The sequence below is a fragment of the Miniopterus schreibersii genome, assembly GCF_964146895.1.
Source record: "Miniopterus schreibersii genome assembly, chromosome: 11".
Taxonomy (NCBI): Eukaryota; Metazoa; Chordata; class Mammalia; order Chiroptera; family Miniopteridae; genus Miniopterus; species Miniopterus schreibersii.
Window position 1 is genome coordinate 14,699,355 of NC_138111.1, and position 12,448 is coordinate 14,711,802.

At 46.9% G+C, this 12,448-nt stretch overlaps 1 protein-coding gene across 6 annotated transcripts in view; it reads right to left on the reverse strand.

Annotated features, from left to right (window-relative positions):
- Window positions 1-1,513: 1,513 nt before the first annotated feature.
- CDK5RAP2 (CDK5 regulatory subunit associated protein 2) overlaps window positions 1,514-12,448 on the reverse strand; it is a 157,157-nt gene continuing 146,222 nt past the window's right edge. For 4 of the 6 annotated variants that reach the window (XM_081151274.1, XM_081151275.1, XM_081151271.1 and 1 more), the window contains 5 exons: window positions 11,865-12,130; window positions 10,622-10,765; window positions 4,364-4,490; window positions 2,051-2,097; window positions 1,514-1,605 (listed from right to left, as the gene is read on the reverse strand). In XM_081151274.1, the coding sequence (XP_081007400.1) occupies window positions 1,549-1,605; window positions 2,051-2,097; window positions 4,364-4,490; window positions 10,622-10,765; window positions 11,865-12,130 (641 nt within the window). In that variant the 3' untranslated portion in view covers window positions 1,514-1,548. The remainder of the gene's footprint in view (window positions 1,606-2,050; window positions 2,098-4,363; window positions 4,491-10,621; window positions 10,766-11,864; window positions 12,131-12,448) is intronic. The other 2 variants (XM_081151276.1, XM_081151272.1) reach the window with 1 other exon arrangement.

The following is a 12,448-nucleotide window of genomic DNA, read 5'->3' on the forward strand; positions in this document are numbered from 1 at the left end:
ACAGGCCTGACCCTGTGAGGTTGTGGACTAAGGACGGTACTGAACTGGGTGATGGAGCAGCCACGTTGCTCAGCCACCCCAACGAGGGGCGGGGAGGGCCATCCAAAGCTGGCTAAAGAGAGGGCGCATCCTGGGCCTAGTCTGGGAGGGCACCTTGGTGAGTTGAAGACAGCTCAGGTTTCCTGGAACACGAAGTGTGAGGAGGTGAGGAGAGGAGCCGGGGGTGCTGCAGGGGCAGGCCTGGTCCCTGTATACCGTTAGGGGCTCAGGGGAAACCACGCAAGTGTTGAGAGCAGGAAGGTGTCTGGTCAGACGTGTGGTGCGCCTGGGTGTGGGAGGCCCAACTTGAGAAACGCGACGGAAAAGGAACAGGGCTAACAGGGAAGAAGCCCAGTAACAGAAAAAGGCAAAGGGCCAGATATGAGGATCTCCGGGAAGTGAAAGCAGAGGGGGCCAGGGCGAGCCGAAAGCCAGGCAGGCAATGGTCAGAGGGCAGAATGTCAGAATGAACGACTGCAAAGGGAAAGCAAACTGAGGGGTCATGCAAATGGGCGCTGAAGTCCCCAGAATGATGGCAGGAATGGGGAAACAGAGGGAGACTGAGTCAGGATTCAAAGTGCTGTACAAATGAGGCCCATGTGCCAGCCAACATGCTCACAGGCACCAGGTGGTGGGCGCAGGACTGGGAGGCAGAAGAGTGGAGTGGAGCAGCATCAGGTCAGGGCGTGGCTGTCAGCGCCTCTCAGGGCCACCTGGCCAGTCTGGAGCCTCATCTGCAAACAGGCTGAGCCCCACGCTGTGTATTTCTCAGGGACATCAAGAAGCTCAGGGCAATGACAGAGGGCAATTTAACAGGAAGGTCAGCGACAAGGGTAGCAAACACAGCTGGCAGCAATGTGGAAAGTGGGGTGGAAAGACAGTGCACTGCCAAGTCCCCACTGCAGCCTCCCTGGTTGTTCCCCGGTGGGGACAGCACAACCTCAGCAGGCCACTCTAGGGCATCCCTGTGCATTGCTGAGCCCACGCCAGGTGCAGATGCCAGTGCTGCAGCCATGCCATGTGGCGTCGTTCCTCTCCGGACACCTGAATGGAATCAGCAGAGAGCTCGGCGACATCTGAGAGCCACTTCCGAGACCCCAGCCTGTCCCATTTGGGTGTTGGGGGCCTGGGCTTTGAGCTCCACACAAAGTCGCTGCATCACCAAGTTGAAATCAATCATTTCACATGAACCTTCGAACTGTAGGGCTGGCTGAGCACTAAGCAAATCTGGTGGGCGTGGAGCCCACCACTGCACTCAGGCACACCCAGCCCCGTGTGCTGCCCCAGAGGCACAGGCCCAGGGCCTAGGCGCCGAGGCCTGTTAAACACCCCATTGCAGAGCATGCAAACCTTGTCTGGCAACAACCCTTCAACCAACTTTAGGACAAAAAATATTAAGAAGAAAAACAGATTTCCTCTGACCAGACAGCTCTTTTTTCCTCAGTACACAGGAACCACACTTGTAACAAGGAGATGGTGGGAACTACGAGCTTTATTGTCTGACTGTTCTCAGGAGCCCGGTCTGCTGGGGCTGCACGTTCCTGGGAGGGCACCCCCAGGCCTCAGCTGGAAAAGAGAGGAAAACAGGAGAATTTTAGGACCAATGGAGGGTGTTTGAGGTCAGATCCCTGACAGAGTTAAAGGGGGTACTGTTATTCTGAAACTACTATCAAAGACAGTTTGGTTAGTAAATATCTACAGAACCAAATGACAATGAGATTGTATTGTGTTCATTCATTCAAAAAATATTTATCAAACGCCCACTATGCACCAGGCACTACGCACTGTATTTCTCATCAGTAAAAACAGCACACAAGTTAATAATCAGAACCACTGAAGCCTTGGCAAGATAAAATGAATGTTTTTGTGCACTGCTGGCAGAAAAATACAACTGTATGTGAAGGACATGTACCCTGGTTTCACCTTCATTTCTCAAAAGAAGCCATTTCCTGCCCTGCACCCATTCCCCCTGCCCCAATGGCCTTCAGGAAGAGAAGCTAAAGGGCGTTACCTCCAGGTTTCCCCGGGCCTTCCGGAGGACTTTGTGGGTCACGACCACTGAGGAGAGAACAGAGAATGGGAAGATTAGACAGAGGCCCAGGAAGTCAGTGTGTGAGCCATGTGCAGGGAGGGGCCCCCTGAACCCCGAATGAGGCCAGAGAGAGATGTGAAGGCCACCCCAGGACCAAGTAATCCATCAGAGAGGTGGACCAGAGACACCTCCTCAAGACACTATGCTCAGTCACAACCCCACAGTAATACCTGAGGTGGAGCAGAGGGTGCTACACCATGTTCCAGATAAAACCAAGGCTCCAAAGGCCAGCTGGATGCCAGGCATGCCCAGAGCTCACCTCTACAGGCCCAGGAGGGGGACAAGGCAGAGGAGGGGCCTGCGCCTGACCAGCATCCCGCATACTTTGGTTTTTGGAAGAGGTGTGTCCACCCTAAGCAAACCCATGTGTGAAGGCCAAGCCCAGAGTTGAGGACAGTTCTGTAAAGCCAAATATGTACCCAGCAGCACTTGGAGCAGCTCTGACGACCTGGGAGGAAAAGCTCTGGCATTTTCCTCCTTAACTGCCCTTTAGCTGGCAGGGAAGCTCAACATGGTTCCCTGAGCAAGTCATGCTTTTCCAGGACAGGAGAAGTTGGGTAGGATGCCTCTAGAGGGGCCTGCAGACCTGGTACTAAGCTGTGCATGGGCAGACGGCTGATGTATCAGAACCCCTGGAAGAAAGGGAGTGCCCACTTTCCAGAGCATGGAAATCCCGCTGCCATCAGAAGTCCAAGGACAGAGTGATAAAGGGTGTGTCCCAAATACAGACTTGCCCAGTACTGAGGAGTGACTCGAACCCAGGTTTGTTACTCAGTGCAGGACTCCTTCCACATCAGCAGAGTGCTGGCAAGAAGATGCCAACCCCAGTGGTGTCTAGCTGGTGACAACTGTGACCTCAGTGAAGACCCCAACCCTGAGAGCAGGTACTCCTTCTCAGAGGCTGAATGTGAAGCAGGTGACTCCAGGTCACATGGCAAGGGAATGGCGGGGTCCTCGGGTCTCACGGAGACACCCTTTCCTTCCTTTCCCCTGCAGACTCTGGGAGGAGATGGAGTCTTGAAGCACCTCTCAGGATGCCTGGGATGCAGGTACATCATTTCTGCAGCTCATTTTTGTGTCTCCCCATTAAGGCAAAGTTCCATCTGGCAAGAACTGTCTCACTCACCACTGTCCCAGCGCCTGGCACAGGGGCACGGAGCAGAAACTCAGTGCTTGCTAGCAACTAAGACTCTTCTGCAGTTCAAACTCTGCCAGCCTCACAGTCTGTTTTCAGAAGGCTTCCCACGGGGCTAAGGAGAACTACTTGACAATAATCTATGCTCTATGCTTCTCAGAAATGCCCCAGAAATGCTGGACTTTGATAAGACAGCACACATGGCAGCGAGGATAGGAAAGCACTACGGTCAGCAGTTCTGCTAACACAGGGTGGTGAGAGGCAGGTAGCATGAGGCACTGAAAGAAACTCAGTAGCTGCCTGCTCCTCTAAACATGCAACGTAAAGGAATGTTGAGGGTCCAAAGTGGGGAGACACGGCTGCTCCCAACAATCTCTGAAGCTCCTGGGTCAGGGCTGGGGCTGACTCATGAGGTTGTTTCACCTCTCTGACCCTGAGTCTTGTATCTGTCTCGAAAGTGTTTCTCAAACCCATCCTCTCCTCTCCATGCCCACTGCCCATCCGAGCACGCTTCTCGCCCACCTGGCCAATGAATGGGCTCCTCCTGCATGCAGATGTAACAGGTCAATGCTCTGCTCTGAGTGCAAAATACCTGAGCCTGCCACCTAAAGCCTTTCTAAATGCAGTCCTGGTCCCTGGCCCCTCCTGCCTCAACCGGCCACTTGCAGCTCTTAATCCAGCAATATGAAGTCCTGTTGGTTTCTCCCATACAAAACCTCATTTCTTTCCTCTCTGCCTTTGTCTACACTGTTGTTCCCACCTGGCCAATGCCTACTCTTCCTTGCAGACTCAGTACTAGGGACACAGTGACACCTGCCCCACTCCCACCTTCATGCTCCCTAAGACCCTACATGTGTTCCTATCACCACCCATGCCACGCACTGTCTCCCAGTGAGATGAGAGTCCCTGGCACAGAGTGGCCCCCTATGCAAAAGTCTGTTAGGTAAATTCGTTTGTGTGGTCAGGAAGGGTTAAATATGAAAGGAAACCCACAAATAGGAGGCATGGGCTCCAAAGTGGGTGGTCCAGGGCTGGCTGTTTGGTCCCCAGAGGCAGAAGTGGTCAGACATAGTGGCCACCCCCGACCACTCACTTACACTGATCAAAGATGACTTTTTCCTGGTGCTTGCTCATCTGCAAAAGCTTCATGGTGTGTTGCAACTTCTTTTCTTGTTCAAATAATTTTTTATGTAGTTTGGTGATCTCTGCCTTCATTTTTCCAGTCTAAAGAGAAGGGGAATCAGAAAAACAAACAAAGGATATACAACATCACGTTACACAGGCAGAATTACAAAACCATATACAAAGATGCTCCACCTTACTAACAAAGATAGTCGAATAAAAAATAGAAGCCATTTTCTGCTGGTCAAATTGGCAAATACAGGCCAAATCTGATGATGGTGCGGTGTGGGGAAAGCACTCTCAGGTGCTGGTGGCCCAGGTGGAACAAAAGGCCTGGCAAGACTTACCAAATTATAAATGCGCTTAACCCTTTGACCTGGGATTTCCACCCTCTGGCATTCACCCCTAAGGACTAATATAAGCACAAGAAGATGCCTGTGTTCAAGGATGTTCACCTCAGCATTGTTCATAGCAGGAAAAATAAACAACCTGATTTGTTTCAGTAGCAGTCTAGACAATAAATTACGGTACTCACACACAGTGGAATAATTCTGCAGCTATTAAAAATGATGTTGTAGAACTCTACTTATTGACATTGAAAGATGACAGTAATTAGTGATGAAGAGCCCAGAACAGCTATTGCATATTAGGCATTCCCGTCTCATAAAACTGAATACATACATCTATATTCACAGATGGGTATATCAAGATGTCTACAAAAAACTGGTGACATAGAAATGTCATCAAAATGCTAATAGCGATTATCCCCAAGAAATGTGATTTGGAATGTTTTGTTTCATCTTTAAAAATTTATCAGAATTGACTGACCTTTTAAGTAAGAACTACAGTGCTGATTTTTTTTAATTTAATGCTTAAATCTTAAAGAGAGATATAAAAGTACTATTAGGAGAGTATGATCCGTTAGGTGAACCTATCTTGATTTTTCAGAGGTGAGGAGAGCACGGATGGGCTGCGAGACCAGAGTCCCTATCCTCTGAGGTGAAATGTGCACACCACACAGGCCCTCCTAACTGGTCTCCACCTGACTCATGCACAGGGTTAGGACCCTCCCTTTCTCCTAAAACACCCAACTGTAAGGTTCCCTGGCACAGACTCCTCTACCTCAAAACACCTCTGCTCCCAAGAGGGGAAACGCTGGGCTGTGAGCTTACAAAAAGTGACTTTAGTCACTCCCAAACTTACTTATGGCAGTTTTACTTGTAATCAGTTACAGCAGGTCCTCGAATAAAGTTGTTTCATTCAACATCATCTCGTTATAACATTGATGAGATGCCGAAGGCACTTAACTCTTGTTTATATCAATTAGTTTGTGGTAAAATGGGTTTCCTAATATATCATTTCACTTAAAAGTCACAGAACCTATTGAGGACATTAAGCGAGAACTTGCTGTATGTGATTTAAGTATTAAGCAAACCTGTGAAATATGTGCATGAAAAGAGAGATCTGATTGTATGAAAACTAACATATGCTTCAGGAAAGACCTGATAAAGGCAAGTCACTAAAAAACACATTTCTGGCAAATTAGGTGTGGGTGAATCAACTATTAAAGTTGTGGGAGGAACACGATCTAGAGGAATTCTATATTCAAATTGCTTTGCACGTGTCTAAGTTTTTTCTTCATCTTAAACAGAAATTGGAAGCAACAGATATACATTATGAATGTAATTTATGAAAGGAAGAAAGTGTAGAACTCCGAAGAGCAGACCCACATTAAAGGAAAGGCTCAGGCCTACATCAAAAGAATGGCAAATGAACGTACATTTAACTGTTTTAAGTTAAACTACAATGTTTAAGGTATGTACCATTTTTTGATTCCCTGCTTTAACCTACTTTTAAGATTAAACAATTGTGTCAGCTCCAAGGACTTCAACTGTTTTTCCAAAACATTCTAATTTAAACATTAGGTTTTCTTGATTCTCTTCCTCATGCTAAGAGCCCACAGAGATTCAAGGGCCACACATTCTGGGACAGCCACTCTGCCTATATTCAGAGCCTCAGTTCCTTCCACGTCTGGAAAATAGAGATGGTCCCTGACCCATCTATCACAGTGCAGTAAGAGTGAGACTCAAATGAGGTGATGCCTGAAGACAGGGAGAGCAATTACTTCACCCTGCCTGGCTAGCCTCTCTTCCTCTTCCTCAAGTCAACTCAGGCATCACCTCCTCCAGGAAGCTTTGCCTGAGACCTTCCCCCCAGGAGTCTCGGTTGGTTTCTGCTTCTTTGGGTGCCCACTGTGGGGCTTCCCCTTCATGGCCCATATCACGCTGGACGGTAACTGGTCATTTACTTATTTGCTTCCCTCCTGGACTACCAGCTCCCTGAGGGAAGAACAATTCTTCCTCTGACCACCAGTGCCTGGCACAGAGTAGGTGCTGTGAGACCATCAGTCAACTGGGGGGTTAATTTCACCTGCATTCTCAAAACATTCTGTACATATTTTATCCAAAGACCCTCCCAGTAACCTCCAGCTGTTATGATGGAGTAAAGGAGTCAGTCCTTACTTCCAGAAGAGGGGATAATAATCCTTAACCCTCTGAAGGCGACTGTAAGGGGGAAAGTGAGATGCTGAGTATAGAGCAGAGAGCCTAACACCCAGGAGGAGTCAACAGAGCAACTCTTCCTCAAGGCCAGGGGCCGACCTGGGAGCTGAACACCACACCCCTCCCCAGGAGGCCTCAGACTTATTCATGAGGAGCATCTGCATGACAGCTGGAGCTGGGAGGGTTTCTGTTGTTGTCCTGTTTGTTTTCTTTTTACAATGAAAATTATCAAACATTGACAAAAGTTGGAAGAATAGGACAATGAACCACCAAGGTACCCATCCAGCTTCAGCAATTATCAAATTGTGGCCAAAATTGCTTCATCAATATCCCTGCGCATCCTCACCGTAAAATTACTTTTAAAATCAATCCTAGAAGCCAATCATATTTCATCCATAAAGTATTTTAGTATATAGCTCTAGAAGAAAAAGATTCTTTTAAAAAACACAATATAATTACCACATCTAAAACAATGACAATAATCGACTCTATCACCAAATATGTCAGTAGAGACATTTCTCTGATTGTATCACAATTTTATTTTCTGAACAATTGGTTTGATTCTAATTAAATTGAAATACAAATAAGCACCAAGTTTTGCATTTGATTTGATGTGTCTCTTAAATTTCTTTTAATCCAGTGGTTCTCAGAGCAACAGACAGGACTTGTAAAAACGCTGGGCCCCACTCCCAGACTTTCTGATTCAGTGGGTCTGGGATGAGGCCCCGAAATTTGCCTTTCCAACTAGTTTCCAGATGTGCTGATGCTGCTGGTCGAGGGACCATAAGTTGAGAACTACTGCAAATCTACAAGTTCCATCCCCCTTTTCCCTCTTTCTTCCTAGGCTGAAAAGATGTTCTGAGCTCATATTGTACATTTCCTGCCCCAGACCTAGAATCAAGCCATTTCTCCAAGGACCCTTGGTTCCTTTTAGTGGGAAAAGGTATTTAGAAACCACAAGTTGGCACTAGAGGTGCTCACTGGTTCTGGTTTGGACATTTTTAAAGCCTTTTAAGTAGGGAGTTTAAGCCTTTTAACTAGTAAGTTTTTTAAATAGTAAACACATCATGAGTTCATACTGATGTTTCCAATTCAAATTAAGGATTACAGGGTTTTACTCCTTCAATTTTTAATTTATTTAATCTTTTCCCTGACAGTAAAAAAACTCACAGTTATTTGTTTTGTCCTATAACATAAATATAATAGTTTTATAATATCACTACCAATACTATCACTAACAATTTAACCAATGAAAACGGTTTAAAATCTCTTGCAGTTCTTTTTGGCCTCCACGTATTTCCAGGAGGGATAACATACAGCCAAACTACTGTTTCAGTGATAGAAGTGTTTCCTCTGTGCGGTTATGCCTGCAACACTATATACACTAAGGTTTGTCTGTTTCATCTTGCTATGAATTTTTAAAAATTGCTTTTTTCTTATTTTGATTTATAATTATGCAAAGCATTTTTACAGTTTCAAAGTCAAATTTACAAAACAAGGTCTATTCAGAGAAAGCGACCTTCACCCTGCCCTTCCATCCCCTTCCTACCCCTGCAAGTATCCTGTCTTTTTATTATTTATCCTTCCATTTAGAATTTTTTTAAAATAAATGTGTATGTATTTGTAGCCCTCCCAACTTTCTTAAACTGAGATATATGATCACATTTTCCAAAGTAGTCCTGGGACTGCAGGGAATGGTGTATTAAATGCAAAAGGCAAATTAATGACACTCAAAGCAAACACTAGGTAATAAAAAGCCACTGGGGTTGCTGGTGAAAACTGGGAAATCTGATTTACACACATTTCATGCCAAGAAAAAGGCACTGTATGAAACATAGGCAGGGGCAGAAAAGTGGCTGAAGGCAATTTAACACCATGCGGGGGGTCTGTGTATACCAGCAACCATATTGAAGGATCTCTAAGGTCCTTTTTGTGGCTCTACAATTCTATGATGCTAAAGTGAGCATCATTAATTCCCCAAAAAAGCCTCGGAAAGACGGGGCGAATCATCACAAGCACTACCAGTCCCTGGACTGGTTTGCTGGTGGGGAAGATCAATGTGAGTATAATTTATATTCACACACACACACATGCAATAAGAACTGTACTCTGTCTATTTAACAGACATTACTATGCACTGAGGACAAAAACATTGCACTGAGAGTAAATTGTTTAGTTCAGACACGTTGTGCTCTAAAATTCACACGGACAAATACTAGTTTGAGAGTATGAGAGGAAATTACTCATTGATTCATTTAAAAATATGAACAAATTAGCCTTGGCCCCTCATGTTTATAATTACATAAATAAACACACACGTAATTATAATTTGTAATGAGGGTTATGATTAAACAAAAGCTATGATGGAATGAAGAGGGAGCCCTTTCTGACCCTGAAGTAACATTTAAGCTGAGATGTGAAATGTGAGGAGCCAGCAGCTGGGAGGGAGACAGGGTCAGGCAGTCAGAGCATCTGTGTCATCTAAGTCTCAGATTTTGGAAAGAGCTCGGTGGGTTAGAAGAAAAGGAAAAGCCAATGTGGGCCTGGAATGCAATGGGCCCCCTTCCCTCCAAAATTCCACCTTCTACTCCAGGCCCCACCAGCTACAAGTGGGCAAAGCATGATTTTCCTGCTACCGGATCGGTTCCGTACTTCCCACGCTCAGTGCACCCAAACTTCCTCCCCAGGGTCACAAGCGGGAAATCTTAGGACAGGTTCCCTAGACCCCAGCAAGCAGAGAGCCACTTAACTGCTCCTTCTCTGCCATGGCTGACAGATCTGAGAGCTATCAACAGGGGTTATTAGATGAGTACTGACATAGAATGCAAACTTCCCTTCTGCCTGTGGCAAGAATTTATAGGTTAGGTAAATGAAAGGGGAAATATATATCAGGCTCCTAAGCAAAGGGTTCTAATGCCTCCTTAACCTGAGTGGGCACTCACCCTGTCGCAATACGTTTCCCACAGACAAAACCTGGGATCACTTCCTCTATGCCTGACTCCTCAGTGCCATGAGACATGGGATGAGGGCGGTCACAGGAGCAACTGTGCTCAATTCGGTCACGTTCAAGTTACTATAAAGTTGAGCTTTCAATGGTTTCATAGTAAATGATTTTCACTGATTTAAAAAATGTAGTTCCTAAATAGTTGAAACAGATCTGAACAAGGCCCACTGAATGTGATGCTGAAAGCTAACAAGAGGCATCAGACAGTCCAGAGGAAGGCATCTGAACTGAAAGAGACTTTGAAGAAGAGAATGAGCTGGTCCACAGGGACAAGCTGGGACCTAAAGCCCATAAAACAAAAGTTTATCCTTTGCTCAGAGGCGCTGGATTCAGAGACTTGTGCTTTCAAACCAGCTCTTTAACCTTCAGCATGCGCCTCACTCCCCAAGCCTCAGTTTCCTCATGTGTAGGAGGAAAACAGGATCTCCCTCAACAAAGATGTCCTGGGAATGGGGACAGGGCCGGGTTAGGGCAGCAGAAGTGCCAGGGGTTAAGGAACACACAGGGAGCAGCCAACTCAGCGCTGACATGCCGCTCAACAAATATGACACCTTCCACACCCTCTGACCCAGTCCCTAAACCGAGCGCCAATGCCGAGAGCCAGGTGCTGGCTGGACTTAAAGGAGACCGAGACACATGAGCCTCTGCATTCACATATCACCACCCACCTGTTCACAGTGGACTGTGTACCGGCCATCCATGGGGAGGGAGACCCTCCAGAGAAGTGTCAGTAACCTCGCAGCCTCTTCTAGGATCAGCTTGGCTCTGCCTACACTGGTGACAAACCTGCTCAGGGGCGCCGGGTAGAGACCCTGCACAGGGGGATGAGAAGTTGTTACGTGCAGTCTTGAAAAAGATTATGGACAAGCCAGCTTTAATGGGTGGCACAAGCCTCCAGACCGCAGGGCTCACATGCTGAGCAAGAGCCTAGTGCCAGGCAACACCAATTTATTGTTCTTAAAGACCGGTGAATTATAGATTATGAGAGAATTTCGGCAGTGATTTTAGCCCAATCAATAACCATGATTAATAACCACCTGCATTAACTATATTTACTATGCCAAGAAGAGGCTGCATGGTAGGACCACTCTCACTGCCTCTCGGGAAGGCAAACGATGCCAACAGCAAGTAATGTAACATGAACGCTTCTGTCTCAGCCACCCCGCTAAACGGCTCTGCTTGCTGCCAATACACAGCGGGGCCTTGTAAAGTCTCTTTCACCCTCTCTGCTGGCAGAAGTAAACTCAAATTGAGGGATGTCAAGGCATGAGAAAGCAAAGAACATAAATCACATAGGGGAAAACACAAAATAAATTTTAGAAAGAAAAGAAATTGAAAGAGCATTGTCTTCACAATCAAATAAATACAAAATAAAACAACATACCCCTTTTAGCTATCAAACTGGCAAGAAAAAACACAAATAACACAAATAAAAATCCTCAGTGAAGACAAAAATGTAATGCAATTAACAATATTTCTGGAAAGTGATGTATCAAGAGGTTCTCACGAGCCCTGAAGGACCAGGACCTGCAGCTGCCTTGTTCACCACAGCAGCTTGAGACTGAGCACAGAGGTCTGGGTAGGTGACCAGATGGACACACAGAGGACGGAAGGACAGAAAGATGGATGGATGGACAGACAGAGGCAGTCACAGGACAGATCCCAGTGAGTGATGGCAGTAATGTAGGGCACCAAACTCGACAAGAGTCCTCCCACAGAAAAGAACAGAAGTCTCCAACTAGACCAGACTTCTCAGCTCTCGTGGGCTGCATTTCCAGGTTCCTTGTCCCAGGGCCTCACTGAGGACACTTGTGCCCCTTGCCTCCTAGTGCCCTCAGTTAACATGTCCATTCCTGCCCCGCCTCCCCTCCCCGAGCATCTGTCTCCTTCCAGCTCTGTCAGTCAGGTTACCTTTGTTCCCAGCTCTCGGCTTGAAGGGCTGGGAGCCTCTTGGATCTGAATGTCCATCTCGGCAAGGAGCTTCTGGCCCTGACCAATCTGCTTACACAGGGCATCGTAGTCCTCAATCAGGCCCAGGATGTGACAGCCATGCTTGCTGGCCCACAGGTGATGGCCAGGGACCAGGCGAGACATGCATGGGGTGCTGGTGGCTGAGCTGCCACTGTCACAGGAGAGGGAGTCCATGTCATTTCTAGAGAGTGGAGGAGCATCTGATGCTACGGAATGAGAGGGAAGATATCAGATCTATTGGGGGCAGCACCCTGTGTTCGATGAGCTGTGTTCAATCATGTTGCAGCCAGCTAGGAGGGCAAAGAGCAGCCCGCAGTCTGTATATTACCCCACACTGGGCTTATTCATCCTGTGGGAGAAGCTCAATTCAATTCAACCAACACTTATCAGGAGACCCCCGATTCACACAGATGAGTCAAGCCAGTGCCTGCACTCCAGGAGCCCATGGTCCAATCAGAACACAGGCACCATGTAGGAGGTGTAACAGCACAACAATGAAGAGCCAGGGCTCAGAGTTAAAATTA